This window comes from Hypanus sabinus, chromosome 20 (genome assembly GCF_030144855.1).
Source record: "Hypanus sabinus isolate sHypSab1 chromosome 20, sHypSab1.hap1, whole genome shotgun sequence".
In the NCBI taxonomy this organism is placed as follows: Eukaryota; Metazoa; Chordata; class Chondrichthyes; order Myliobatiformes; family Dasyatidae; genus Hypanus; species Hypanus sabinus.
The window spans coordinates 37,046,804-37,072,908 of record NC_082725.1 but is presented as its reverse complement, the minus strand read 5'-3'; the positions used below and the strand labels follow the sequence as shown (position 1 = coordinate 37,072,908).

The window sequence follows — 26,105 nt, the reverse complement described above, 5'->3', positions numbered from 1 at the left end:
GTTCCTGTTATTTGAATGCAATAACCAATGCGAAGGTGAGTAGGAAACAATTGTGGTTTAGATGACATTGCCTACGATTGTTACAAAAATTAATATCTGGAACTAACTCTATTAGTAGCTGCTTACTGTATGTACGCTTCATATCATGTTCTTTTCTGTTTCAACTTTTGTATTATATTGTTATCCTTTTTGTGTTTTCTTCTGTGCATTTACTGTTTTTATTTATTTCAATTTCATTTATTTCTAGCATTGATGCATACTACTCCAGCTTTTCCATTTTTCTGTCCTTTTCCCCTTCATGATGATTGTTTCACGTTGGTTTGATCCAGTGACTGGCTTTTTACATTGTGGATGCTGACTTACAAGCTGAGCCTTTCTAGAATTTTCTAATTTGATGTCAGATTTCTGGCTCTTCCAGTTGATTTCTCTGTTACTATTTTTGATGCTTTGGGGACTGGGACTCCCTCTGGTGGCAGAGTTGTGTAGCACTTGGAAGGCCCAGGCTTGTTTCCCGGACTGTTCTGGCATAGGAGATCTCAGATGAGAGCAGGAGCAGAGATGATGGTGGTGACTGTGGATCAACAATAGAGACGCTGATCTTCACAAGATGTCCAATCTCACTGGAACGTGAAGCAGTAATGTTCACATTATGCACATATGGGAAAACTGTGGGATGGGACAAAAACTCAAAACAGTTCTTCTTTCTATTGACCTCTGCGTCCAAAGGACATCCCTTACGCTGTGAAAATAATTGGATTGGATTCTGTAATCACAGCTGAATGATGCATGTCTGTGTTATTGGAGGGAGAATAATAGATATCCCTCACCAACATGAATGCAATCACTCCCCAGCAGAGCACACCAGTTTGTTTAAAGGCCTACACTGATCCGGATATATTGTTAAACTTATATATAATCGTGTAATAAAATGTACAATCTACAGGATTATAAAGAAAGGCAAAGGAGTGCATTAATTAAATTTGTGTTGAGATGGCCTTCCAACTTCAGTAAACATTACACCAACATACATTTATTGTTCATTGAAATGTTTTGTTTCCATAATAGGAAACCAAAAAGTTATTATTTCCTTTGGCAGCCTTTTCTGTTTTTAGCTACCAACTGCTGGAACATTTTGCTATTCCGCATTGTGCTGTGATGGTTATGATAAGGTTCTCTCTTTAAAATATTGAAGCAATTTATTCAGGTTTTGAATTGCACTCAGATGACAATTTGCACTGTACAAAAGGGAATGCTTTGTACTGATTATGGTTCTTACTTACTTCCTAAGTCCATTTTTGAATAATTGCAGGTTCACAATAATGCTAGATTGAATGAAGATAGAGGGATCTCAGTAAAATAATTTACAAAAATCCTGATTTCACTTCATTTCCCCTCAAATGGAATCAGTCCTTCAAATGGAATCAGTGACTCACCCCGTTCTCTTTTTCCATTCCCTATTCTTGTTTACCTCACACCCCTTCTCCTCACCTGCCCATCCTCTTTCCCTTTCTTCCATGGTCCACTGCTCCCCTAAAACAATTTCCTTCTTCTTCACCTCTTCCACCTATTGTCTCCTATTGTTTTTAATCTTTAACCATATAACCATATAACAATCACAGCATGGAAACAGGCCATCTTGGCCCTCCTAGTCCGTGCCGAACCCTTAATCTCACCTAGTCCCACCTACCCGCACTCAGCCCATAACCCTCCACTCCTTTCCTGTCCATATACCTATCCAATTTTACCTTAAATGACACAACTGAACTGGCCTCTACTACTTCTACAGGAAGCTCATTCCACACAGCTATCACTCTTTGAGTAAATAAATACCCCCTCATGTTTCCCTTAAACTTCTGCCCCCTAACTCTCAAATCATGTCCTCTAGTTTGAATCTCCCCTACCCTCAATGGAAACAGCCTGTTCACGTCAATTCTATCTATCCCTCTCAAAATTTTAAATACCTCGATCAAATCCCCCCTCAACCTTCTACGCTCCAATGAATAGAGACCTAACTTGTTCAACCTTTCTCTGTAACTTAATTGCTGAAACCCAGGTAACATCCTAGTAAATCGTCTCTGCACTCTCTCTAATTTATTGATATCTTTCCTATAATTCGGTGACCAGAACTGCACACAATATTCCAAATTTGGCCTTACCAATGCCTTGTACAACTTTAGCATTACATCCCAACTTCTGTACTCAATGCTTTGATTTATAAAGGCCAGCGTTCCAAAAGCCCTCTTCACCACCCTATCTACATGAGACTCCACTTTCAGGGAACTATGCACAGTTATTCCTAGATTCCTTTATCTCCACTCCCTCACCCACACACCTTCCCCACCACACAACTGGTCTCGTCTATCATTTGCCAGCTTCAACCTTCCCCACCCTATTATTCTGGCTCCTTCCCCCTCTCTTCCCAGCCTTTATGAAGGGGCTCGATCTGAAACATTGACGATTTGTTTCCCACTATAGATTCTGCTGACTTGCAGAGATCCCCCAGCAATTTGTGTGTCTTGCTTAAGATTTTGTGCGTCTGCGTAATCTCTTGTGTTTATGAAATGGGAGCAGTGTTTCTGCACTGCACTATAACTTGGATTATCTGGGATTCCTGCTTTCTCTTCTCTGCAATGGGTCAGAAACCAGACTGGGGGTTTCATGCTGAAGGTGATGGAGTAATAGAGCGCTTGCCCACTTGCCTTGTAACCGTCTGGCTCCAGTCTCAGGGAAAGCTTCTGTGTTCCCCATTGATCTCAAAAATACCCCTTTACTTTGCATTGACCACCAGAAAAGCTTCACTAAGTCTGTGTGTGAAAGTGGGTGAGGGAGCATGTTCTTTGGGAATTCTGGATTCTCAGATCCTTCCACATCTCTAATTGTTTTGCCATGCAAAGACCTTCAACTCTCTGGGCATTGCAGACATTCCCTTCATGTCTCCTTTTTCCAATACTGTGGAATTTTAATAAGAACTCTAATAAAAATAAGCATGTGTACCGTATGTAACTTATCACAAATGAAAGTCATTCAAGATTTACAACCAACGGCACTTCTCATGTGATGAATGCTATAGTTGATCAGCCAGGGAGCTCTGGTACTATGGCATTATATAAATTTGAGGCAAGGGATTGGTGCATCAACTTTATATTTAAGCAAAAATTGCCACTGAAGCACTCTGCATTGGATTGTTAATTTTAATCTGCATGCAAAGCAACAAAATAATTAACTGTATTGTTTAAGTTGAACAAATGACACAATGTGATATCAAGTTTGATAACATACACCTTTGAATGTAGATGTTTCCCACTTCTAATAATATATTGATCTTTGTTAACAGGTTGCCATTCCAAATGCCATAAATTCAGTCTTGGTTTTAGTTGATAGAGAGTCAACATTTAGACCTGAAAGAGATCCTCTTGTTCAGGTAAATCCGAATTTCGCTGAAGTGTGGGCTAATTGGGATCATGTAGAGGATGGTTTGAGGGAACGTATGTTAGAGGGGAGCATGTTCATGTGCATGGGTTTGCGTGTTGATAGCAATTAATGCATGGATCCACTTGTTCATATGTTAACTTCTATGCAGTTGAGTCTACTTTCTAGAAAGTTTTGGTGGGATATTTCTAACAAAACAATTGGAACACAACATTTTCATATCTAATATTGATTCTTCAGAACCAGAAATACTTGAAAGTATCCCATTCAGGCACTGACACAAGTTGTCTAATATTATTTGAGCATGAAACTACAAGGGCCTCTAAATTACTTTGATTGTAATAGTTTCCAATGACTGCTGAAATGAGCCCTACCTAATCCACACTTTTGTCTCCATCAGCCTGGCCCCAAATCAAATTAGCAGCCAAAGTGTTGTTGTGTGAAGATCAAAATTATAGGTCTCTTGGATCCAGCAATGAAATTTCTCCTCAGTCAGCTGGACAAATCCCAAATTAACACAAGCCACAGAATATTCATAGCATCTGAGTAGCCATAAAGTCTACTACTTTCAGTATGTGAAGATACTCCTTAATCAAATTTCCATGGAACTTCAGCCCTGTATATATGGAAACTGAGGTTGGGACCTAAAGAGCGCAATCTTCTGAGAGCCATGACTGTTGTAGTTTCTTCAGCAATGTTGACGCTGTCAATAGCCTATCCAAGGGAGTGTGCTGCTGACAGCCAAGAAAACAAAAGTATTATCAGGAACAGATGAAGCTTGGCACTTCTTGAGAAGAGCACTTTGAAGAACTAGTGAGATTTGGTCCTTAACACAGAGGTCATTGACACACATCCCACAGTGTTTAGTTTTATTAGCACCCCAGATCAACAGGAGCTTTTAAAGATGTATATAAACTGAAGTGCAACTTGCTTTGAAAGCAAGTTCTGAAACATAGCCAAAAGGAACTTCTGACAAGAAGTTCTTCCACATTCCATGGCGCCTGAAGGACACTGTGATCTTCAACATCTTGAAGAAAGGAGCAGTAAGTAGAGAGTGATCACACTGCTGTCCACCACAGGGAGATATATCATCAGGGTGCCTTACTACCCCCTTCTCCCAGTTGCTGAAGAGCTGCTCTCTAAATTGCACCGTGACTCTCTAAACAGAGGCACAATTGGCATGAGCTTCAATGTGCTACAACTCCAAGAAAAACGCAGGGGCACTATCAATCACCATACATGGCCTTTCCTGAGTTTACAAAAAAAAAAAATTTGAGTCTGAATTGAGAAGAACTTTGGAGAACCTTTCTTATTTTTTTCTGCCCCCACCCAGAAAATAATTTCTATTTTATAGCTAACTCACTTCAGCCATTCCATCAGGAGCTCCCCAGAAACACTCTGATCACTACAGTTTATCAACACTCTGACCATTTCGACCACATTGCAGAAAATAGATAATTTTGATCTAATGGTGTTCTTTATTGTAAAAATTGTGCATGATATGTTTTAAATTTATGTTTTTTTCTTGTGAATGCTGCTTACTGTATCTGTTCCTGTATATCTGTGACACTGCTAGAGGTAAAATCTTCATTGCATCTGTGAAAACATGTACTTGTGCATATGACAACATGCTCAACCTTGACTTTGACATCTTCTGCCTGCTGGCAGACAAACAATTCTGACCAATGGGTCCACAACAGAGCCAATCACACTCTGTACTGCAATTGAACAAGACTGCCATACTTCAATACTCACCTCTATCTTTTATGGTACATTCTGCACCTCACCTCCAATAGCATTCCTACTTGTGGAGTTAACCTATAGGATGAATAATGACCTGTCCAACATCTGTACCCCTCACTCTTCTGCATTTTGAATGTAGTGAGCTATGGCCACTCCAAACTGCAGCACAGAGGATGGTTGGTCATGCACATGTTTCGAGGGGGAGGTAAAATCCATTGTCAATTCACTTACTTATTTTGTAGGACAGTGAGTTTTATATCTTACACCTTTAAGTCTAATGTCCGCTACCTTTTCTGTCCAGCATTACCCTAAACAGCAAAGTGAGATATATGGACTATTTTCCATATGTATAAAGCTTCCACTCAACTACATCAAATATTGTTGATGAAATTCACTACGTTCTTCAGCTCTCTGAGGGAAAGAATATTCATTGATCCAGGGTCTTCACAACTTCTGAAATGATCCAGAATGCCACTTAGGTTAAGGGCAATTAGCAATGGAGAGTAGGTGCTGATTTTGCCGGCAACACCCACGTGGTCTGTCACAGGCTAGATGGGCAGAAGGGCTGTATTTTTCTATGACTCTATCCTATGAAAGAAGTGAAATAACTTAAAGAGATTTGTGAACTCCATGTGCAAGCTGGCTCCAGTTTACTTTGATCCATTCTTGCTGGAATGTTTGCTGTTAAATGATGCCTTGGGAATTTTGCTAGACTAAGATAATATTTTTCTGTATATCCATGTTACCGAAGGGCTGTTTCTTTGTTCTCTAGGCTTGTTTTTGAATGATACCTTCTTGTCCTGCTCTCATTGTTTCAGTGAAAGTAGTTGGTTAACCTTTACCATAGCAACTTCGAGCAGATGCACTGTATTTGTTAAAATTCACTAGTAATAATGGTCAGAAACGAAGGTCCATTTTATGGAAAATATAACCATGCATCAAAAATATGTTGAGATTTAAACGCTAAAGTAACATAAAAGCACTGTCATCCATTGATGTTGCCTGACCTTCTAAGCTCCTCCAGCACATTGTGTGTATTGCTCTAGATGCCCAGCATCTGCAGTACCTCTTGTGTCTAAAAAAGCACAGTTTATCAGAATCAGGTTTATTATCACCGGCACGTGACATGAATTTGTTAATTTGGAGCAGCAGGTCGATGCAATACATAATCCAGCAGAGAGAAAAAAACAAGTAAATGTGTATATTGAATAGATTAAAAAATGTGCAAATACAGAAATACTGTATATTTATAAGAAGTGAGGTAGTGTCCAAAGATTCAATGTCCATTTAGGAATTGGATGGCAGAGTGGAAGAAGTTGTTCCTCAATCGCTGAGTGTGTGCCTTCAGGCTTCTGTACCTCCTACCTGATGGTAACAGTGAGAAAAGACAATGCCCTGGGTGCTGGAGATCCTTAATAATGGACGCTGCCTTTCTGAGGCATCACTCCCTGAAGATGTCCTGGGTACTTTGTAGGCTGGTGCCCAAGATGGAGCTGACTAGATTTACAACCTTCTGCAGCTTCTTTTGGTCTTGTGCAGTAGCCCCTCCATACCATACAGTGATGCAGCCTGTCAGAATGTTCTCCACGGTACAACTATAGAAGTTTTTGAGTGTATTTGTTGACATGCCAAATCTATTCATACTCATAATAAAGTATAGCCACTGTCTTGCCTTCTTTATAACTACATCAATATGTTGGGACCAGGTTAGATCCTCAGGGATCTTGACACCCAGGAACTTGAAGCTGTTCACTGTCTCCACTTCTGATCCCTCTATGAGGATTGGTATGTGTTCCTTCATCTTACCCTTCCTGAAGTCCACAATCAACTCTTTAGTCTTACTGATGTTGACTGCCAGGTTGCTGCTGTGGCACCACTCCACTAGTTGGCATATCTCACTCCTGTATGCCCTCTCGTCACCACCTGAGATTCTACCAACATTGGTGTATCGTCAGTAAATTTATAGATGGTATGCCTAGCCACACAGTCATGTGTATATAGAGAGTAGAGCAGTGAGCTATGCATATACCCCTGGGGTGTGCCAGTGTTGATTGCTAGTGAGGAGGATACATTATCACCAATCCGCACAGATTATGGTCCTCTGGTTAGGAAGTTGAGGATCTAATTGCAGAGGGAGGTACAGAGGCCCAGGTTCTGCAACTTCTCAATCAGGATTGTGGGAATGATGGTGTTAAATGCTGAGCTATAGTTAATGAACAGCATCCTGACACAGTTGTTTGTGTTGTCCAGGTGGTCTAAAGCCGTGTGAAGAGCTTTTGCAATTGCATCTGCCATTGACCTATTGTGACGATAGGCAGATTGCAATGGGTCCAGGTCCTTGCTGAGGCAGGAGTTCAGTCTAGTCATGACCAACCTCTCAAAGTATTTCATCACTGTTGATGTGAGCGCAACTGGGCGATAGCCATTAAGGCAGCCCACATTATTCTTCTTAGGCACTGGTATAATCATTGCCTTTTTGAAGCAAGTGGGAACTCGCGTCTGTAGCAGTAAGAGGTTACTCCTGTTTGTTGGTTGTCATAGGTTTTCAGAGCCATTCCAAGTACTCCATTGGGACCTTCTGCCTTGTGAGGGTTCACTGTCTTTAAAAACAGTCTAACATCGGCCTCTGAGACGGAGATCACAGGGTCATCAGGAGCAGCAGGGATCTTCACAGTTGTAGTCGTGTTCTTCCTTTCAAAACCTGCATAGAAGGCGTTGAGTTCATCTGGTAGTGAAGCATCGCTGCCATTCATGCTATTGGGTTTCGCTTTGTAGGAAGAAACGTCTTGCAGATCCTGCCAGAGTTGTTATGCACCCAATGTTGCCTCCAACCTCGTTCAAAGTTGTCTGCTCGCCCTTGAAATAGCCCTCTGCAAATCATACCTGGTTTTCTGGTACAGGCCTGGATCGCCAGGCTTGAATGCTACAGATCTAGCCTTCAGCAGATGACATACATCCTGGTCCTTCTACAGCTTTTGGTTTGCGAGTATACAGTAAGTCCTTGTGGGCACACACTCATCCACACAGGTTTTAATAAAGTTGGTAACAACTGCAGCATAATCATCCAGGTTCGAAGATGAATCCCTGAATACAGTCCAGTCCACCGATTCAAAGCAGTCCTGTAGGTGATCCGTGCTTCCCTTGTCCATACCTCCTTAGTTCTCACTGCTGGTGCTGTAGTCTTCAGTCTCTGCATATATTCAGGGAGTAGAAGTACAGCCAGATGATCAGACTTCCTGAAGTGAGGGCGTGGAATAGCACGGTAGGCATTGATGGTGGTGCAACAATGGTCCAGTGTGTTGTTTCCTCTGGTATTACAGTGATCTGTTGATGGTAGTTGCTTAGTGATTTTTTTCAGACTGACCTGGTTAAAATCTCCCAAAGAGATGGTGAAGGCGATTGTTTTATATTGAAACAAATGCTGTGCACTTCAGTGTGAATTTGAATTCAAACTTGTTTTAATTACATGAGTCTAAATCATTTGGTTCTCTTACTTGAGATGCTTATGGACAGTTATTTAGGCAAGGAAGTATTAATAAAGCTTGCTTCAACTCAATTATCCTGTATACCATGTATTGCAAGCATTCATGTTTGATAGTAGCACACATGAACTGACTATCTATTTTGTTGTTTAATTCCTCAAACCAGCATGAAATAGTGACTTCACTGAAGGGCTTGCACAGGCACATCGATGGCTGTCAACTGACGCAGGAATTTTCAGGAACCTTTCCTTACGATCACAATGACTGGATCCGTTTCCATATGGTTTGTATATTCTCTCTGAATTAGAGAAATAGTATCATGACTCAATGCTCGATTTCAAAGTTTAAGCATAGTTTGGATTGGTACATGGATGGTAGGGGTATGGAGGGCTAGGCCCTGGTGCAGGTCGATGGGAATAGGCAGTTTAAATGGTTCTGCATGGACTAGCTGGGTCAAAGGCCTGTTTTTATGCTGTACTTTTCCATGGTCCTATGACTCTATAAATAAAAAGAACAATTAAAATCCATTTTGTTACATGAATGCTATGAAGTTTCACAAGGACCTTGTTGAGATTTCCCTCTTGGTTTCTCTGGACAGAAATGCCCCAGTCTGCATCATTTTAATTCCAGTAAAAGTCTCATAAATTATCATACCATTCAAAGAAAAAAAATAGATCATTTAATTTTTCATACAGTAGAATATAAATTTGATTTCTTGACGTCCTTGTTATTGTGTTAAATAAATGTATGCACTTTCATAGCTCGTTTTCATTACTGAGAATGGTTATTTGCACATTTTTAATATAGTTTGACCTTTCCAATGTCTCATCGTGCTTTTAGGCTCAAACTGTTACAGTACATTCCTCTAAAGCTGTACCCCTGGCCTCCCACACATTCAAAATCCTATTTAAGCAGTATCTCTAGGCTTTGTCCAGTAAAGCACCAAAATTATCAAATGGCACTATTCCCTTTGCCATTGTTGATTTAATTAACCTTACCTTGCCCTTTGAGCCTCAAAAATATGCATCATCCTCCAATTCTGGCATCTTGATCATCACTGCATTTATTCAATTCCCTATCAGCCATCAAAGCTCTAAATGCTTGAATTCCCTCCCTTAAACCTACTGCCTCTCAATTACGTAACGTGTAAGATTCTCTGTAAAACCTCCTTAAGCAAGCTTTTGGTCATTGGCCTTAATATCTCCTTAAGGTCAGTATCAAATTTTGCTGGAAATGCTCTTGGTCAAATGCCGAGGCATTTTTCTCCATTAAAGTCAACGTCAACATATACAAATGTTGTTAGTTCTGCTGTCAGCAGAGGTTTGAGTGTGTTCATGGTAACGGAGAGTGCAAGCTGAAAAGCCTGCCAGAAAGGCATTGAGATGAGCCCCCTCTCCATTTATAACTGTGAAGGGACACACATCATTGGAGAGATAAATCTGAGTTGAAACTCCGTGTTTGTTTTTTTTAGAAGTTGGAGCCTTTCATGAAAAACTGCTGCAGGGCATTGATCTACTTGAAGAATTCAATCAACTCTCTGAACGTTAGCAGAACGCCGTCCAATACACAGGTGCATTCAATAACTCCGTCTTCCTCACAGCGGATTGAACCTCACCATTACCCTCCTCACCAATCTTTCTCTCTCCTAATGACCTTTTGGAAAGAGGATTTTCTGAATCATGGGTATGGGCAGGTATCCAGAGTTAATGGCCTGGAAGTGTTTGTGTGTGCACATTATTCATCATCAATTAAAAGGAAAATGTTACGAGAATCACCTCTTGTAACAATGACCAGGGAGGCACAAAGAGATCTGTATTTCCTGACAGGTACCTTTATTGTTTAACCTAACAGGTACGTGAATTCATACACTAAGTACCTTGTTTGCCCACTTGCTAAGTATCCCTGACTCTTCTGAATAACCAAAGAATAAGCCAAGGTATTACCTGGGTAAAAGAGCCTTCTCTGGCCAGGCGTTCCCTGTACTCCCGATTCACTCAACACATGTTCCACACAGTGTTGCTCACGCTTGCATCTGTGATGGTTATTCTTTGAAGTTACTGCTGCCAGCACACACGAAGCATCCACTTTTATATCCATTCCTTATCAATTTAAATATTGCATTCCAATGTCAATGGCCACAGGTCATGTGTCTGACCTTTAGCGTCTTGTTATTGGCTCTGCTCCAAGCCAGCATCCATTTATTGCCCTCTTCCCATGGAGTGACAGTGATAATATTTAGCTCTTCGTTCTCAATCAGCAACCAGCTAAAATCAATCCAGGCAGGCACCAACCCCAACATTCACAAACCTGCATGTTATATCCAACCAAAGAACATCTCACAAATAATTCCTTATTTGGAAATTATCTCTAGTCCAGATTACGTGGAGCATCATTGTGTCTTCTGTAAAACATTGATGAAGCCAAGCACTTCAAGCTCACAAAATGGAGAACTGGGTTTCTTCACAAAATGGCAGCCTCCATTTCCAAGCAAGTGGCAAGAACAAAGACAATTAGTCTGTTTGCTGTTACTGTCTTCGATACATTCAGACTCTCTGATTTGTGGACTACTGTTCTTTCTGGCCAACAAGATCATGTTTAACTGATTTGGTAGAGTTCTTTGAGGATGGACCAACCAGTCAATAGGAGGAAGCTAGGAGATCTGGTGAACCTTGATTTCCAGATCTGATAAGGTGCCACATAAAAGGCACAAGCTAAGTGCCCAGTAGTTTTGTGGAACGTAGGTTAATATGGATTCATTTATCATATAGATGAAATGGAAACCTATAATTAGGGATCAGTCCTTGACCATTAATTTACTTCAATCTTTATTGCTGACTTGCAGGAGGGGGATAGGGTGTAAGATATCCAAATTTACTGATGATGCAAAAGTAGGTGGGACAGTGCGCTGTGATGAGAATGTTTGGACTCTGCAACAGTACAATCACTGTTCGAATGACTGCATGAAACCTTGTCAAATGAAGTTTACTGCAAGATAGTTTGAGGTCATGCACTTAGGTAAAATGAACCAAAAATCTGTTTAGAAAGAAACTGCAGAAGAGTATAGAAGAATCTAGATGTGTTCTGTATGAAGCACAAAGTATTAACATGCAAGTGCAGCCAGCATTTAAGACACCAAACAGAATATTAGTTAGTATTGCTGAGGATTGGAGCTTAAAAATAGAGACCAGTTGGGAGTTGGTAAGTTTGAACCTGCAGTAATGTATACTGTTTTAATTCAAAAAGACATATTGGTATTGGAGGCCATCCAAAAGAAATTTCTTTGGCTAATTTTTTGAAAGAGAGAGGTGTCCTTTCATAAACAGCTAAAATGTTCGACTAATTTTCTTTTGGTGTTTAGAAGAATGAGAGCAGATCTCATTGATGCGTATTTGATTCCAAGAGGCATTTCAGGAAAGATACTGTGATGTTTCTACTAGTGGGAGAGTCTCAAATGAGAGGATGTCATTACAAGATAAGGGAGTCGTCATTTAAAATGGGGGATGTGTAGGAATTTCTCTTCACAGAGGCTGACAAATCTCTGCCAGAGAGAGTGTGATACAAAATTCAGGTTCAGATTCAGATTCAGTTTATTGTCATTTAGAAACCACAAATGCAATGCAGTTAAAAAATGAGACAACGTTCCTCCAGAATGATACCACAAAAGCACATGACAAAACAAGACCACACCAGAAAATCCACATAACATTTGGCAATCCCCAATCCAGAGTCTGGAGAAGCTGTTGCATATTAATATTGTGCTACCGTCTTAGCGCGTTCCTCAGAAAGGAGCTCCAAATCCACCAGACAAGCAAGACCAAAAACTAAAGCTACAAGACCTGAACAAAACCACATAGTTACAACATATAGTTATAACAGTGCAAACAATAACATAATTGATTAAAAAAAACAGGCTATGCTCACAGTAAAAATAGTCCAAAGATGTTAAAGGACTATAAGTTCAAAAGAAATCACCACACAGTTTCCACAAGTTCCCAGGGTCCCGACAGACTCGCCACCCCACGTCAGCAACAGAAGGGAATACCCCCGCTATGGACTTCCACAGCGCTGCCCGACTCAGCCTCGCAGATGCAGAACACAATGAAAGCTCCGTCGAACCCAGCCTCACAGACGCAGCACACACCGAAAGCAACCTGACCGCAGCGGACTCCGAGTCCGTTGAACCTCCGAGCCGACGACCATCCCCTCCGGCACAGCTTCTCCAAGAACCATCCTCTGCCGAGCGTCTTAAGACAGCCCCGCCAATGGCCATCGACAGCGCGACCCAGAGGACTGGGGGCCTGTTCTTCCCAGCAGAGTCCCGGACCTCACAGCAGCAGCAGCAATGAAGAAGGTCTTCCTGGAGATTTCCCGATGTCCCTCCATGCTCCCACATCCGTTTTCAATTGATTATGATTGCACATGGCACCCCACTTCACAAATTGAGTGTATTTAAAGAGGAAGCATAGTAATTTTTGAAAGATCAGAGAATTGAGGGCTGTGTGGAACAGTAAATGAGATGAGGCTTGAGGCATGATGTAATTGAGGGGCTTACTCTTGCTCCTACTTATTTGTGTTCCTTTAATAGCTCATTCTTCTAATGGTAGCATAATTGACTGCCCAACACAATCCAAGCCGCCAATAAGTTCCTCCATCTCATACCGTTCTTTCACGACCACTGGGTAAGCCTATGGTTTGAAAAAGTCCTTGCCTCTTGCAAAGAACTGCAAATGGAATTTTTTTTGCCCAACCACATACCCAGAAAAATTATCTAGTCCATCATGCCTGTACAGTACCTCTCAGGGGCTATACAATGAAAACAATTCTTCAGCTACTATTCAACAGACCTGAAAGTACCATTCCGTTTCATGCTCCTCTCGAATAATATCTTGAAGTTTGCAATTGAATACTCTTTCAGCACTCTTGCACAATATGCTATTGATGAAAGCTTGTTCCAAATTTTTTACCATACAACCTTTTGGAAAAGTAGTGTTTCATTGTGCGTACCTGCAAAGGGTTATGCAGAACGTGGGTATTATATATAAAAAAACACTCCGGTTTAATCTGGCATCTTGCTTCCACAGGAAGCCATTGAGCTCCTCAATCAACACACAAAGATAATGAAATCTGTGCTGGAAGATACCCGGCTGGTAGGATTGCGTCTGGAAGGTGGGACTGTCCTTGCCAGGATTAGAAAAGATGAATTCTGTGACACTGACGATTACAGGTAGCATGATAAGTAATATCAATGTATCGCAACAGAACTTTCCAAAAATTGTGAAGTCTTGGACAAGGATATTTTTGGGCTGTGTAAAAAAAAGAGTTCATAATATTTACTACACCTTGGCTATGCAGATGTACTCAGGCCATTCTTCTGTCATGAATTCTGTTGAATGTATTCTGCTGTTCAAAGTCAGTATTGTGAAACTGTTATGATGTTGCTGCCAATTGTGGCTCAGTAAATTGTGCCCTTGTTTCTGTGGTGGGTGCTTGTAGATGCCAGCCTTTCTTGTGTTCATAAGATTGAGCCTGACAGTGCAGTGCAAAGGCAGTCTATACCTGGAGAAGGGCAGCCTTTTGAATGAGACATCAAACCATCTGGTTTCTCAGGTGGCACTGTTTTGGGGAAGAAAGGAGCTTGCTCCCTGTGTCTTGGCCAGTACTTAACCTGCAACCCCATTCACTTAACCAAGAAAATTGTTTGGTTATTATAACATTTGCTCTGTGAAAAGGTGCTGCTGTGTTCATTGAATGTGAATGGCGACAATATTTAATATTCCGAAGTGCTTTGAGTTGTGAAAAAGCATTTTATTTTCTATTTCATTTTATCACCTCTTAAAACATTTACATATATGAAATAAAAACAGAAAAGGAAGGAAATACTGACAGGTCAGGCAGCAGCTGTGAAGAAGGAAACAGTTTGTATTTCAGGTCACTGATCCTTCAGCAGAACTTTTATTTATGATACAGTATTTGTCTCTGATTATGTTTTATTCCTTGTCTTGCTATTGCTATTATCAACGACTTGGTTGGTGTAACAATGAGACAATGCAGCATCTCCAAAATAAAGGAAATACTTGGGATTTACTGGGGTTCAATTTGCAATTAGAGGTATAGAGCAGGTCAATGGACTGAGTTATGCATTCTGCCCAATTTTACATTAAACTTACTTCCCGCCAATTTTCTGCCACATTTTTATACCTTTGACAAATCTGAATTTTGTCCTTAATGTATTCTTGGACAAGATTCCACTGTTCAGACATTAGCAGATTTATAGATTCTTACTTCTCTATTTTTTATGTGCTGATTTATAATTAAGTTCCCAGGTATGTTTTTATGTCCCACGCTAACTCTACTCTTGTTCCCATACCCAGGAGCATTACCAATCCATATGCCATTAACTAATCCAATGCAGATGAGGGACTGAGTTGAGGCCTTTTTTGTCATTTTCATAAAGTCACACAATCTCTTTGGCTCGTGATCAGGAAACCAGTGACATAAATACGCATTTAGAAATCTTTATGAGTAGAGTTTAACCTAATTAATCTGACTTTTGCATTATCAAAAGAGTTGTTAAATTCTGTGGATCTCAGTGATACACCTCATTGCAATCACAATATTTGAAGTCATACTGTTCGCAGAATCTAAAAATTATTTCAAATGAACTTGTATTTCTCATTTGTAAGTACTGAAGTCCATTCTTCTAATGTTTTCAGGAATGCAATGGATGCGGTCACAGTGCTCTACAATCAGGTGGATGAAGAGGTCCATAAATTGGTCAAATTGTCTAATGAGTGCTTGCAACATCTGCAAATCATTCTAGGTTTGAGAACATTTGAGGAAGGAAGTACCAAGGTAAAAAAAGAGAGGCTTTGACATAATAATATAAAGAACCCAAGCCACCATTCATAAGAAGTGGGGGGCTATTGAAATTCTTATTCAATCCCCATATCACGATTTACTTTGTGATCAAAATCCTTATCTTGCTAACCCTTGAATAACCTCAGGTCTCTGGGAGAGACTTCTAAGAGGTTTTCATGCTTTGAATAAATATGATTCTCCATATACTAAGCAACACACCAAGAAGCTGGAGGGACTCGGTGAATCAGGCAGCATCTGTGGAGGGAAATGGACAGACAAGGTTAAAAAAAGTTGAGAAAGTCAGTACAAAAAGTTTGTGCAAAGGGTTAGAGCAAGGGCTAGTGAAAGATTAGAGGAATTGTCAATCATTTGTGTTGATTTGGTGTCCCCAGAATATGATTTTCCAGCCAAAAAAAAATCATGTCAGCATCTATAATGTTAATCCAACTCAGAATCTATCATCTTTCAATAAGGTTACTTCTCAGTCTTCCAAACTTCAGTAATTGAATCTTCACTATAGCACACTCAAAGCAAGCTTAACATACCTAAGGTACTGATTCTAAAACTTAAAATAGAATTCCAGATCTCACCAAAGCCTCGTATATCTTACTAGCATTAACTACAATATTCCCCAGATCCCCCGCCCTTTTCTATGACAACAACATTGACAATCCGCTGGCATTAGCAGAGCGGACTGAACTCAACGGAGGAAGATACCCCCGCTCTCTCAGTGTGCAGCTTGTTGTGGTTATTCATCTCAAGCAATAACATATTGCTAAACCTCTGTAGCTGACAGCATTGCCAGAGGCAGGGATCCTTGGAAACCAGGACCTTTGCTTTATTTTCCTGGCTATTTATATCAGTATGCTCCAGCTGAATGTAAATACAACAAGGGCCATTCGTGACGGGAAAGCAGTTGAAGAGGCTCTTTGGGATGAGTTTTCGTTGGTCACATCAGTCTAGCATGCCCTGTAGTAATGACCAGTTCAATGTGGAGACTTCATTGTCTATTTGTGCTGGACATCCTGACATACTGATCACAAAAGCTGGTGTCTGAAGAGCACCAAAAAGACATAGAGCCTGAGGAACTTGAGAGAGAGCTTGAAGAGCAGTAGAAGCAAAAAGGGAAAATGAGGCTACCAGCATTATTAATTTACAGTATCCCAGCTAGGCAGAAGATCGTTAGCGCAGGCATTAAGGGAATTACTGACAGAGAGATACATTTCAGAGGAACTTGTAAAATCACAGTCCTCTAGGCCATCAAAGTGATCCTCTCCAAACACAATCATTAACACATTATGATACATGACTGTTCAGATGGAGGTGCCCAGGGGTGTGACACTGGCATACAGTTCAACAAGCCATTCTTAGTGGGTGCATAAAACTTATTACTGATTAACTCCATTGTGGGTAGATTTTCAGCCCTTGAGGTTATTCGCCATTCCTTGTTCATTTGTTAATTTGATATCCGTTCTGCTTGCAATCCCTCCCCACATACCTCTCTGGTGTACTGGATGTTCCTTCTGGCTTCTTGTGGAAACCACCCTAATGCTGATTCTTGACTGATTTTGTGATTTTTTTTCAGTTGTTAATTTAGCTTCAGCACTAAACACACAAAGGTAGTAGTCTCGGGATTACTGCCTGTGCCATGCGACGGTGAATATAGGAATAGAATGAGGTGGAGGATAAATGTGTGACTAAGGGATTGGAGCAGGGGGTAGGGATTCAGATTTCTGGATCACTGGGGCCTCTTTTGGGGCAGGTGTTACCTGTACAAAAAGGACGGGTTGCGCTTGAATCCCAAGGGGACCAATATCCCGGCGGGGAGTTTTGCTAAGGCTACTGGGGAGAGTTTAAACTAGAATTGTTGGGGGTTGGGAACCAAACTGGAGAGACTGGGGAAGAGACGGTTGGCTCACAAATAGAGAAAGTTTGGAGACGGTGTGTGAGGGAGGATAGGCAGGTGGTAGAGAAAGGACCTGCTCAGACGGACGGTTTGAGATGTGTCCATTTTAAGGCAGTGTTGTGTCTCAGGGATCTGTTCTGGGACCCTTAATCTTCATGATTTTTATAAATGACCTGGATGAGGAATTGGAAGGATGGTTTAGTAAGTTTGCTGATGACACAAAGGTTGGAGGTGTTGTGGATAGTGTGGAGGGCTGTCAGAGGTTACAGCTGGACTGAGAAAACTGGGCTGAGAAATGACAGATAGAGTTCAACCCAGATAAGTGTGAAGTGGTTAATTTGGTAGGTTAAATATAATGGCAGAATATAGTATTAATGGTAAGACTCTTGGCAGAGTGGAGGATCAGAGAGATCTTGGGGTGCGAGTCCATAGAACACTCAAAGCAGCTGCACACATTGACTCTGTGGTTAAGAAGGCGTATGGTGTATTGGCCTTCATTAATCATGGGATTGAACTTAGGAGCCAAGAAGTAATGTTGCAGCTATGTAGAACCCTAGTCAGATCCCACTTGGAGTACTGTGCTCAGTTCTGGTCGCCTCACTCTAGGAAGGATGTGGAAACCATAGAAAGGGTGCAGAGGAGATTTACGAGGATGTTGCCTGAATTGGGGAGCATGCCTTATGAGAATAGGTTGAGTGAACTCGGCCTTTTCTCCTTGGAGTGACGGAGGATGAGAGGTGACCTTATAGAGGTGTATAAGATGAGGCATTGATTGTGTGGATAGTCAGAGGCTTTTTCCCAGGGCTGAAATAGTTGCCAGAAGAGGACACAGGTTTAAGGTGCTGGGGAGTAGGTACAGAGGAGATGTCAGAGGTAAGTTTTTTATGCAGAGAGTGTTGAGTGCATGGAGTGGGCTGTCACCGATGGGGGTGGAGGTGGATATGATAGGCTGATATGATAGGATCTTTTAAGAGACATTTGGATAGGTACATGGAGCTCAGAAAAACAGGGGGCTATGGGGAAGCCTAGTAATTTCTAAGGTAGGGACATGTTCCACACAACTTTGTGGGCCGAAGGACCTGTACTGTGTTGTAGGTTTTCTATGTTTCTACAGCTGCTCCACTTTTGAGTGTTAGATTGGTGTAGCCTGTATGACAATAGATTAATTGTTCTGTGATACACTAGAACTTGCCTGGATCTTGTGCTGAACTACGAGAGGAAACGGTTTGAATTGCGAAATACCTTTCAGTATCTGAGCTTGCAATCTAAGCTGACTGTGTCTTCAAAGGGCCAATTCAATTTAATGAATGCCATATCATAAATACCTTTATTCACCATCCACTATGTTAATCAAACACTTTACAACCATATTGCTGGGTGGTCGTTGCATAGAGAGGATAATTAATGTGTATCCTAATGTAAATTGCTATACTCTTATTACCTGCAGATAAAACATTGGACGGATAGTGAGGGAGAAAAGCACTTTGTACAAATGGACTATCTGCCACATTCTCTGGAATCACTGAAACAAAAACAGGAAGAGTATAATGCCTTCTATGGTTTGGCTATGGTAAGCGTTATAGTTATTTACTGTGTGATAGGCATTACATCAAGCAGGCAGCATACATTTGTTTAAAATTCAGATCACTTGTCCCTGATTGAAAGTACAGCTCATGCAGACAATTGTGCCTTTATGTTTATTATTCAGTCTTCAGATTATCCGATTCTGTGTGGAATGATTACTCGTGACTTGATGTACTTTCAGGAAACCATTTGTAGAGGGACTTTCAAGACATAGTCGATGAATCTGAGATGAGAAAACAAAAAGGAAGCAAACATGTTCCCAATACTGAAAGAATAAAAAAAAGCTTTGTATTAGGAACAAATTGATACAATGACACCATATTGTCTTTTATCAACAAAGTCTTTACATAAGTGTATGAGATTGAAACATTAAAATTTTCCTTTTCACAATTTTCCTCTTGCATTTTACTTATTCTAACTTTGAAACGGTTCAGCAAACTTTAACAAAGGGTTTCATAGCAAAAATCAGGGATACTATTGCATTTCTCAGTGTCACACTGCACAGCATGGATCAGGGGGTCTGCCATCTCTAGATGACCTAGAATACTTGCTGATGAAATAGCTGAATATCAATATTTTTGATATTTGTATCACTGTTTTCCACATTCCAGTGCTGTGTCCCCTAAGAGTTGACTTGAATGAATTACAGTTGTGAAACTAATGTTCTGTGCTAGTAAGGTGCAGAACTGAAACTGTCCAATTTGTGATCCTTCAGTCGAGGAACCTCTGGCCTTAGGCTTGTTGCTAACCTTTTTGGATTTACATGAGTGAAGGATGTCCTTTGGGGGCTTAAATAATGAGCAGATGTTATTTTGATCTTTGTGTAACTTAGTTTTGTTAGACAAAATGGAATTGGGTCTGACCAATGGTGGAGTTCCCCAAAGGGTGAATTTAACTTTGTTGTTTGTAGCAACATTACAGAAGAGGGGTGCAACTGATTAAAGATGCTGGCCATCTGAACAATGAATCACACAATGAATTGCTGCATTTGGAAGAAACAGTCAAGGAATTCAAGCAATTTCTGAGTAACTTCATCAGTAAACTGGAAAAGCAGAGAACAGATTTGGAAAACGTAGTTAATTTATATGAATTTTATGAGACAGTAAGTGGTTCATATTATTCCTCATATTAGATGTTCATTTCCTTCACATTGAATGTTGATTTCCTCTATTTGATTAGCAACTTTTTCTAGTGTGGTGATTTCTTTATTTACTTGTGACTATTTGCTTTAATCTATATATTTTTTAAATTGCTGTTTTGATCAAATGTGTTTCATAACTTTTCTCCCCAAATCCACTCTAAATCTCCTCCCCTTATTCCCCTTGGAAAGGGGAAAAGCTTTTTATCTACCTAACTTTTGCCTTCCACATACCTCAATCCGATCCTCCTTCAGCCTTCTACACACCAAAGATTATCCAGTCTCTTCTTAGCTGAAACACTCCACCTAAGGCAAGATCTTGGTGAATCTTTCCTGCACCCTCTAATGAAATCTAACTGTCCTTATAGTATGGTAAACAGAACCACACACACAGCTCCATCTGTGGCCAAACCAATTATTCAGATAGTTGTGCCATAGTCACCTTTGTACTTTATTCCTACCATTCCTTGTGTATATCCTAGCTTTATTCGTTCCTCCAAAATGCATTGACTTTCACCTTCCCAGATTAATTTGCTTGTTCCATTTCCTTTCCCATCTTGTCTTGGATCAACAATGCACCAATCTTCATGTCATTTGCAAACTTACTAATCATAACTTCTACAGTCCAATCCAAATTATTAATGCAGTTTAAAAAAATGACAAGAATCCCACACCAATCCCTGGTCACGAGCTTCTTGTCATGAAAACAGAGGTTGAGGATCACATTCTGCCTCCTATCGCCCAGCCAACTTTTGATCCAATTTGTATAAATGCTCCGGATCCCAAGCACTCATCTTTTGGAGTTGCCTTCTGTGTTAATAGCCTTACTAAGGTCCATGTCAAATGCATCAATTGTCCTACACTAATCAACTCCAACGACCTCCTCTCAGAAAGTCACATTGACCATCCCCAATCAACCCTGCCATGTTAAATGTGCAAATTAATCCCATCCCTCAGAACTTGTTTCAAATGATTTCTCTACCACTGATGTTGCTGTATTTGGAAGGTTGTTCTATACTCTTCTAGAACGTCTGATTAATTGCTTTATTGACACATGTCTTTTTAATCTTTTATAAAGGGTAACTGAAACTGATTATCTTATAAGAGTAAAGTAAATTGGCTCTGGTGGATTTATGATACTAAAATCAGTTCAACTCTGACATTTTCAATTTTCTGTTTAGGCGGATCAGTGGGTCTTGCACTGCAATAATTATTTAAGACAAGTGAAAGTAAATGAGCAAAGCTCTTTGGTGGACACCACAGCCATAGTCCAAAGTTTAGAAAGGTACCATCAGGAGGCTACCAAGTTCAATGCTGAGAACTTTCAGGCAATGAATGAAATGGTTCATGGGCTTGGCAGTGCCCGGGAGCTGAAGCAGTGGAACATCCAGTGGATGAAGTGCCAACAAACCAAGCAGCTTTTGGAGGAGGTGTTGGCTGCAGCCATCAGAATCCAGGAGAGGCAGAGCAGCAACCTCGCTACCACTGCGTATATTCACTCCGAGGATGAGGGGCCAAGGACAAGTGGTGAATTTGACACGGAAGGATCAGATGAGCTCGGAGAGTCTCCGACTCAAAAAGCCCCCGAGGCTTTGCAGGATGGTGACTGGCCTGTTGACACAGTACATCAGCAAGAAGACAGCCAGGGTTTCATGGCAACGGATGGCTCAGTTACATCAGGTTATAAAGAGCTCTGCCAAAGTGTTGAACCCTTGCATAAGTTCAACACAACCCCTCCGTCCTCAGCACCTGCCTGTAGCAGGCTCCAAGAGGGTGAGTTCTTCTTCAAAGACATTGACAGCTGCACGGGCAGCTCTCCTGCCACATCCTGTCACTCGAAGCCGCCCCACTCGCCGGGATCGAGGCACAAGAAGCACCCTTTGAAAAAAATCATGAAGACTCAAGGCATTGAGTTGCGGCAGAGAGAAAATGGTTCAGCTGAGGTCGGCAGGCATGGCAACATCGGAGTGTACATCAAAGGGCTGGAAGTAGTCAGTAGTATGGTGGCCGACAAAAACCGAAGGCCCAGGTCAGAGCTGAAAAGCCCTGTGTTGATCAGGAGGCACAGCTTATCAGCATCTTCTAAGATAAACCATCCACAGGCACAGGAAGCAAAGAACACAGGCAGGTAATGATTGTAGTACTTTCTAATTTACCTTCAATTTACCTTATAATGAAGCCAACTGTGAATGAAGCATTGATATAGGAAGAGTATTGTCATACTGGAGCAGTTTGACATCTGAACGCTGTTCTACAATATAACTAGACCTTTCCTGATCTACCTCTCAGTTCAATTGAATTAACTTTGTTTGACAATGTGCAATGAGAATGGGTTAATTAATAGTCTGGTCACTTTAAGGTGTTTAATGAAAATTGGTAGGAATGTACTGTAACTTTATATAAAGATCCATAGTGAGTTAATTCAACATGAATCTGGATATTAAATCTAGATGAAACAAATCATAATGTTGTGTTGTGAATTGGCTAGAGTTCATAGGGAAACTACATTTAATGTTACGGGAGGAATTGAGCAAAGGAAACACTTAAAGAATTAATAGCTTGTTGATAAAAATATACTGTAAGACACAAGAACACAACAGTAAAAATGGTCTAACCGCAGCTGATAAGAGAAATAGATAATTTTAGATGAAAGGAAAAGGCTCTGAATGCCACAAATAAAAAGCCAAGGAACAGGAAAATCACGCAGTTCAGATAAAGGCAGCCAAGTAATTGAAAGGAATGGGAAAATAGAACTGCCGTAACTAGCAAGAAGCATTAAAAATGAAGCTCATTGCTTTATATAAAGAAATACACAGCCAGATTTTTTGAATATTAGGGGAATTGAGGAAAACAAGATTAATGCAGAAGAGCAGAGTGGAGGAAAAAGACCAAGCATGATCTCATGAATGTGGAACAGGTGTGATGGGCTAAGTGTCTTTCCTTGCATTAAGCACAAGAGATTCTGCAGCTGCTGGAAATCCAGAGTTACACACACAAAATGCTGGAGGAACTCAGAAGGAATAAATAGCTGATGTTGCAGGCTGAAACCCTTCGTCAGAACTTGATGAAAAGTCTCAACCTTTGGCTGTTAATACATATGTTCTTAACCAGTCACCTTCTTAACCCATAAAATTTCACCTTTCATTGTCAAAAGCTTCAGTTAAACCACCTCAGTATTTGTGGTCTTTTTGAGCAAGGTATCCCCTTTAGAAAAACCGGTACAACAGAACATATGTATTAAGATTCATTGTCATTATCATGATGCATTAAAATGAGCTTCTGAAAGACAGCTCCATTAACACTAATGTTACTGAATTTTGAAAGCAACTTGAGTTGGGGCCTTGATTATATGATTAATGATGTACTCAATATCAAACCTATGTTGGAATGTCTGCCTAAAACATAATGTAACAGTATCATGACTACTGCTGCTAAAAACAGATCGTACATTAGTACCCCTCGTTCCTTTGGCACTATTTAGTAAACGTTGCAAATTGAATGGTGGGTTGTAAGCATTGGGTTTGTGAATTGATGGATGCCTAAATATTATTGCTTTCGATTGGGGAAACTTCCTTCCTCAGGAATTTGTTGGATATTTTGCTTCACAATTTTTGGAATTTTATGTTGAAGTGCATATTTTCTCACTCAGTCAAAATTGGGGTTCCACTCTTGTGTTCAAGGTTCCCAAATTTCAGCAGAATGCTCTTCTTAAAAGTGAAAAAATGAACATTGTGAAGCATTTTCTACATGATTTAATAGTAACAGGATTCATACCCAAGAATCATCACATCTACTAGTTATTCAGTTAAAAGGACAAGAAGAAAAAAAACTTAACATTTTATCAAAATAACAAATTGTTAACTATATTTTAAGTTAAAACATTATTCATTTTGTTAGCTAGAAAATAGTTTATTGCCTTCATGTATTTCATTGAATGGGTTAAATTTACTAGAAAGTTATTTAGAAAGGAGTAGTTAAACCGACTAAGAAAATGTGACTGGGATGCATTATTACCTGAAAAGAATAGCCAATGAGAGGCAAGTTGGATTTTTTAAAGTTAGAGTAAGTACAATGAGTGTGCTTCTACCTAACAATACCAGATTTTAGGATATATTCTTTCACCTAAAGGAAGTTTAGAATGTCGCATTTGTAACTGATTAAATTATTTGGGGTAACTTATGTTCTCTCACATTGAATATTGAGGGATGTGGTAGGTACCTTGGAATGGCTCATAGTATACCGTAGATTCCGGACTACAGAGCGCACCTGATTAAAAGCCGCACGCTCTCATTTTAGAAAGAAAATCAATTTTGTACTTGTACAAGCCGCACTGGATTTTAAGCCGCAGGTGTCCCACGACGTAATATGAGATATTTACACCGAAAGATATCACACATGAGGATTTTTTAACTTTTAATTAAATCTGTATGGTAACATAAACAAATACATATTGCAAATCCTTTTTTTCAAACAGTGCCTGTAACACAGCTACTTTTAAATATACATACGTATCGGTAACACACAAATTACGTTGTGTATACTTTTTTACTGAACAGTGCACGAACAACATTCCAATATCTCCTAACGACTGGTAAAAAAAATATATATACTGCAGCCTACCAGGAAAAGTTATTGATCGCCTTCTTCATCTTCCTCCTGCGCACTAAAACCATCAAAGTTCTCTTCTTCAGTGTCCGAATTGAACAACCTCAGGATCTCGTCACTCACTTCAGTCTCTTCGTTGTCGCTCTCACTTGAGCGCACGCGGTCCTCTTCATCACACAGCAGTCCAGCCTTTCAAAACCCGCTGGTGATGGTGGATGTTGTGACACGGCTCCACGCATTTAGGATCCACTGGCAGACTTGAGTTAAAGATGCTCTTCGCATGTGTCCTGTTTTGGTAAAGGATTTCTCGCTGCTCGTCATCCAAGCCTCCCACTCAACGCGCAGCGCCACTTTAAATGCCCGGTTCACGCTGATGTCCAGTGGCTGCAAATACTTCGTGGTGCCCCCAGGAATCACAGCTGGAATTGAGTTTGTATTCGTGATGGCAGCTTTCACTGAACTTTCATTGTCAGCCGCTTAAAAAATCACCATCGGTGGAAGCTTTAGTCTGGATGCTGTGCAGCTCAGAACACAAGTAAAATGCGTTCTCTCATGGCCACTTGTTTTCAATGTGATGGACCAGTCACCTTTTTTGTTAACAGTCCGAGTGAGAGGCAGGTCAAACGTCAAAAGTACTTCATCCATATTTATGATATCATCTGGCCCGATGGAATTCTCCGCTATCTTTGTTTGAGTGAATGTGCGGAAGTTAGCAAGTTTTTCCTCGTGGTCGGGAGGGAGCTGCTGACACAGAGTCGTGCGTACCCTGACGGACAGGCCTTTTCGTCTCATAAATCTAAAACACCACGATGGCCCACCTCTAAAATCTTCGATTTTCATTTTGGTGGCAATTGCTTTAGCCTTCAGTCTGATCTGCACGGTGGAAACACCACGGCCGCCTGCTCTCTGTGTGTTAACCCAGTCTTCAAGAAAGTTTTCAAGTTCGGGCCATCTGCCATGATTACCTCTGAAAGCTTTTGTCGTCTTTTTGCGTTGACTCAGTTCTTCACGCTGGCGTCTCCACCGTCTCAACATCGATTCATTTATGCCAAGATTATGTGCAGCAGCTCGATTTCCTTCTTCAACCACCAGATTGATCGCCTTTAACTTAAAAGCTGCATCATATGCTTTTCTTCGAGTGTTTTCTATGTTGATGAGGGTGAGTACAAATGACTGATTTACAATAATTTAATTGTGAAAGTGCGCTTGATTTATCGTACAATTTCATTGGACCTCTGTGAACTACTCATCAATTTTATTGGTCTACTGTTACGAGGCAAAATGTTTTTGGCGGCATGAAAAAAAAACATGCATTAGCCGCACCGTAGTATAGGCCGCAGTGTTGCCGCAGTGTTCAAAG

The 26,105-nt window shown here is 40.6% G+C and overlaps 1 protein-coding gene across 2 annotated transcripts in view; it reads left to right on the top strand.

Moving 5' to 3' along the window:
* zgc:158766 (uncharacterized protein LOC100009641 homolog) overlaps positions 1-26,105 on the top strand; it is a 173,966-nt gene that overhangs the window by 121,266 nt on the left and 26,595 nt on the right. For both annotated transcript variants that reach the window (XM_059945321.1, XM_059945320.1), the window contains exons 7-14: positions 3,335-3,421; positions 8,821-8,937; positions 10,126-10,224; positions 13,736-13,878; positions 15,368-15,506; positions 18,866-18,988; positions 19,913-20,104; positions 21,322-22,268. In XM_059945321.1, the coding sequence (XP_059801304.1) occupies positions 3,335-3,421; positions 8,821-8,937; positions 10,126-10,224; positions 13,736-13,878; positions 15,368-15,506; positions 18,866-18,988; positions 19,913-20,104; positions 21,322-22,268 (1,847 nt within the window). The remainder of the gene's footprint in view (positions 1-3,334; positions 3,422-8,820; positions 8,938-10,125; positions 10,225-13,735; positions 13,879-15,367; positions 15,507-18,865; positions 18,989-19,912; positions 20,105-21,321; positions 22,269-26,105) is intronic.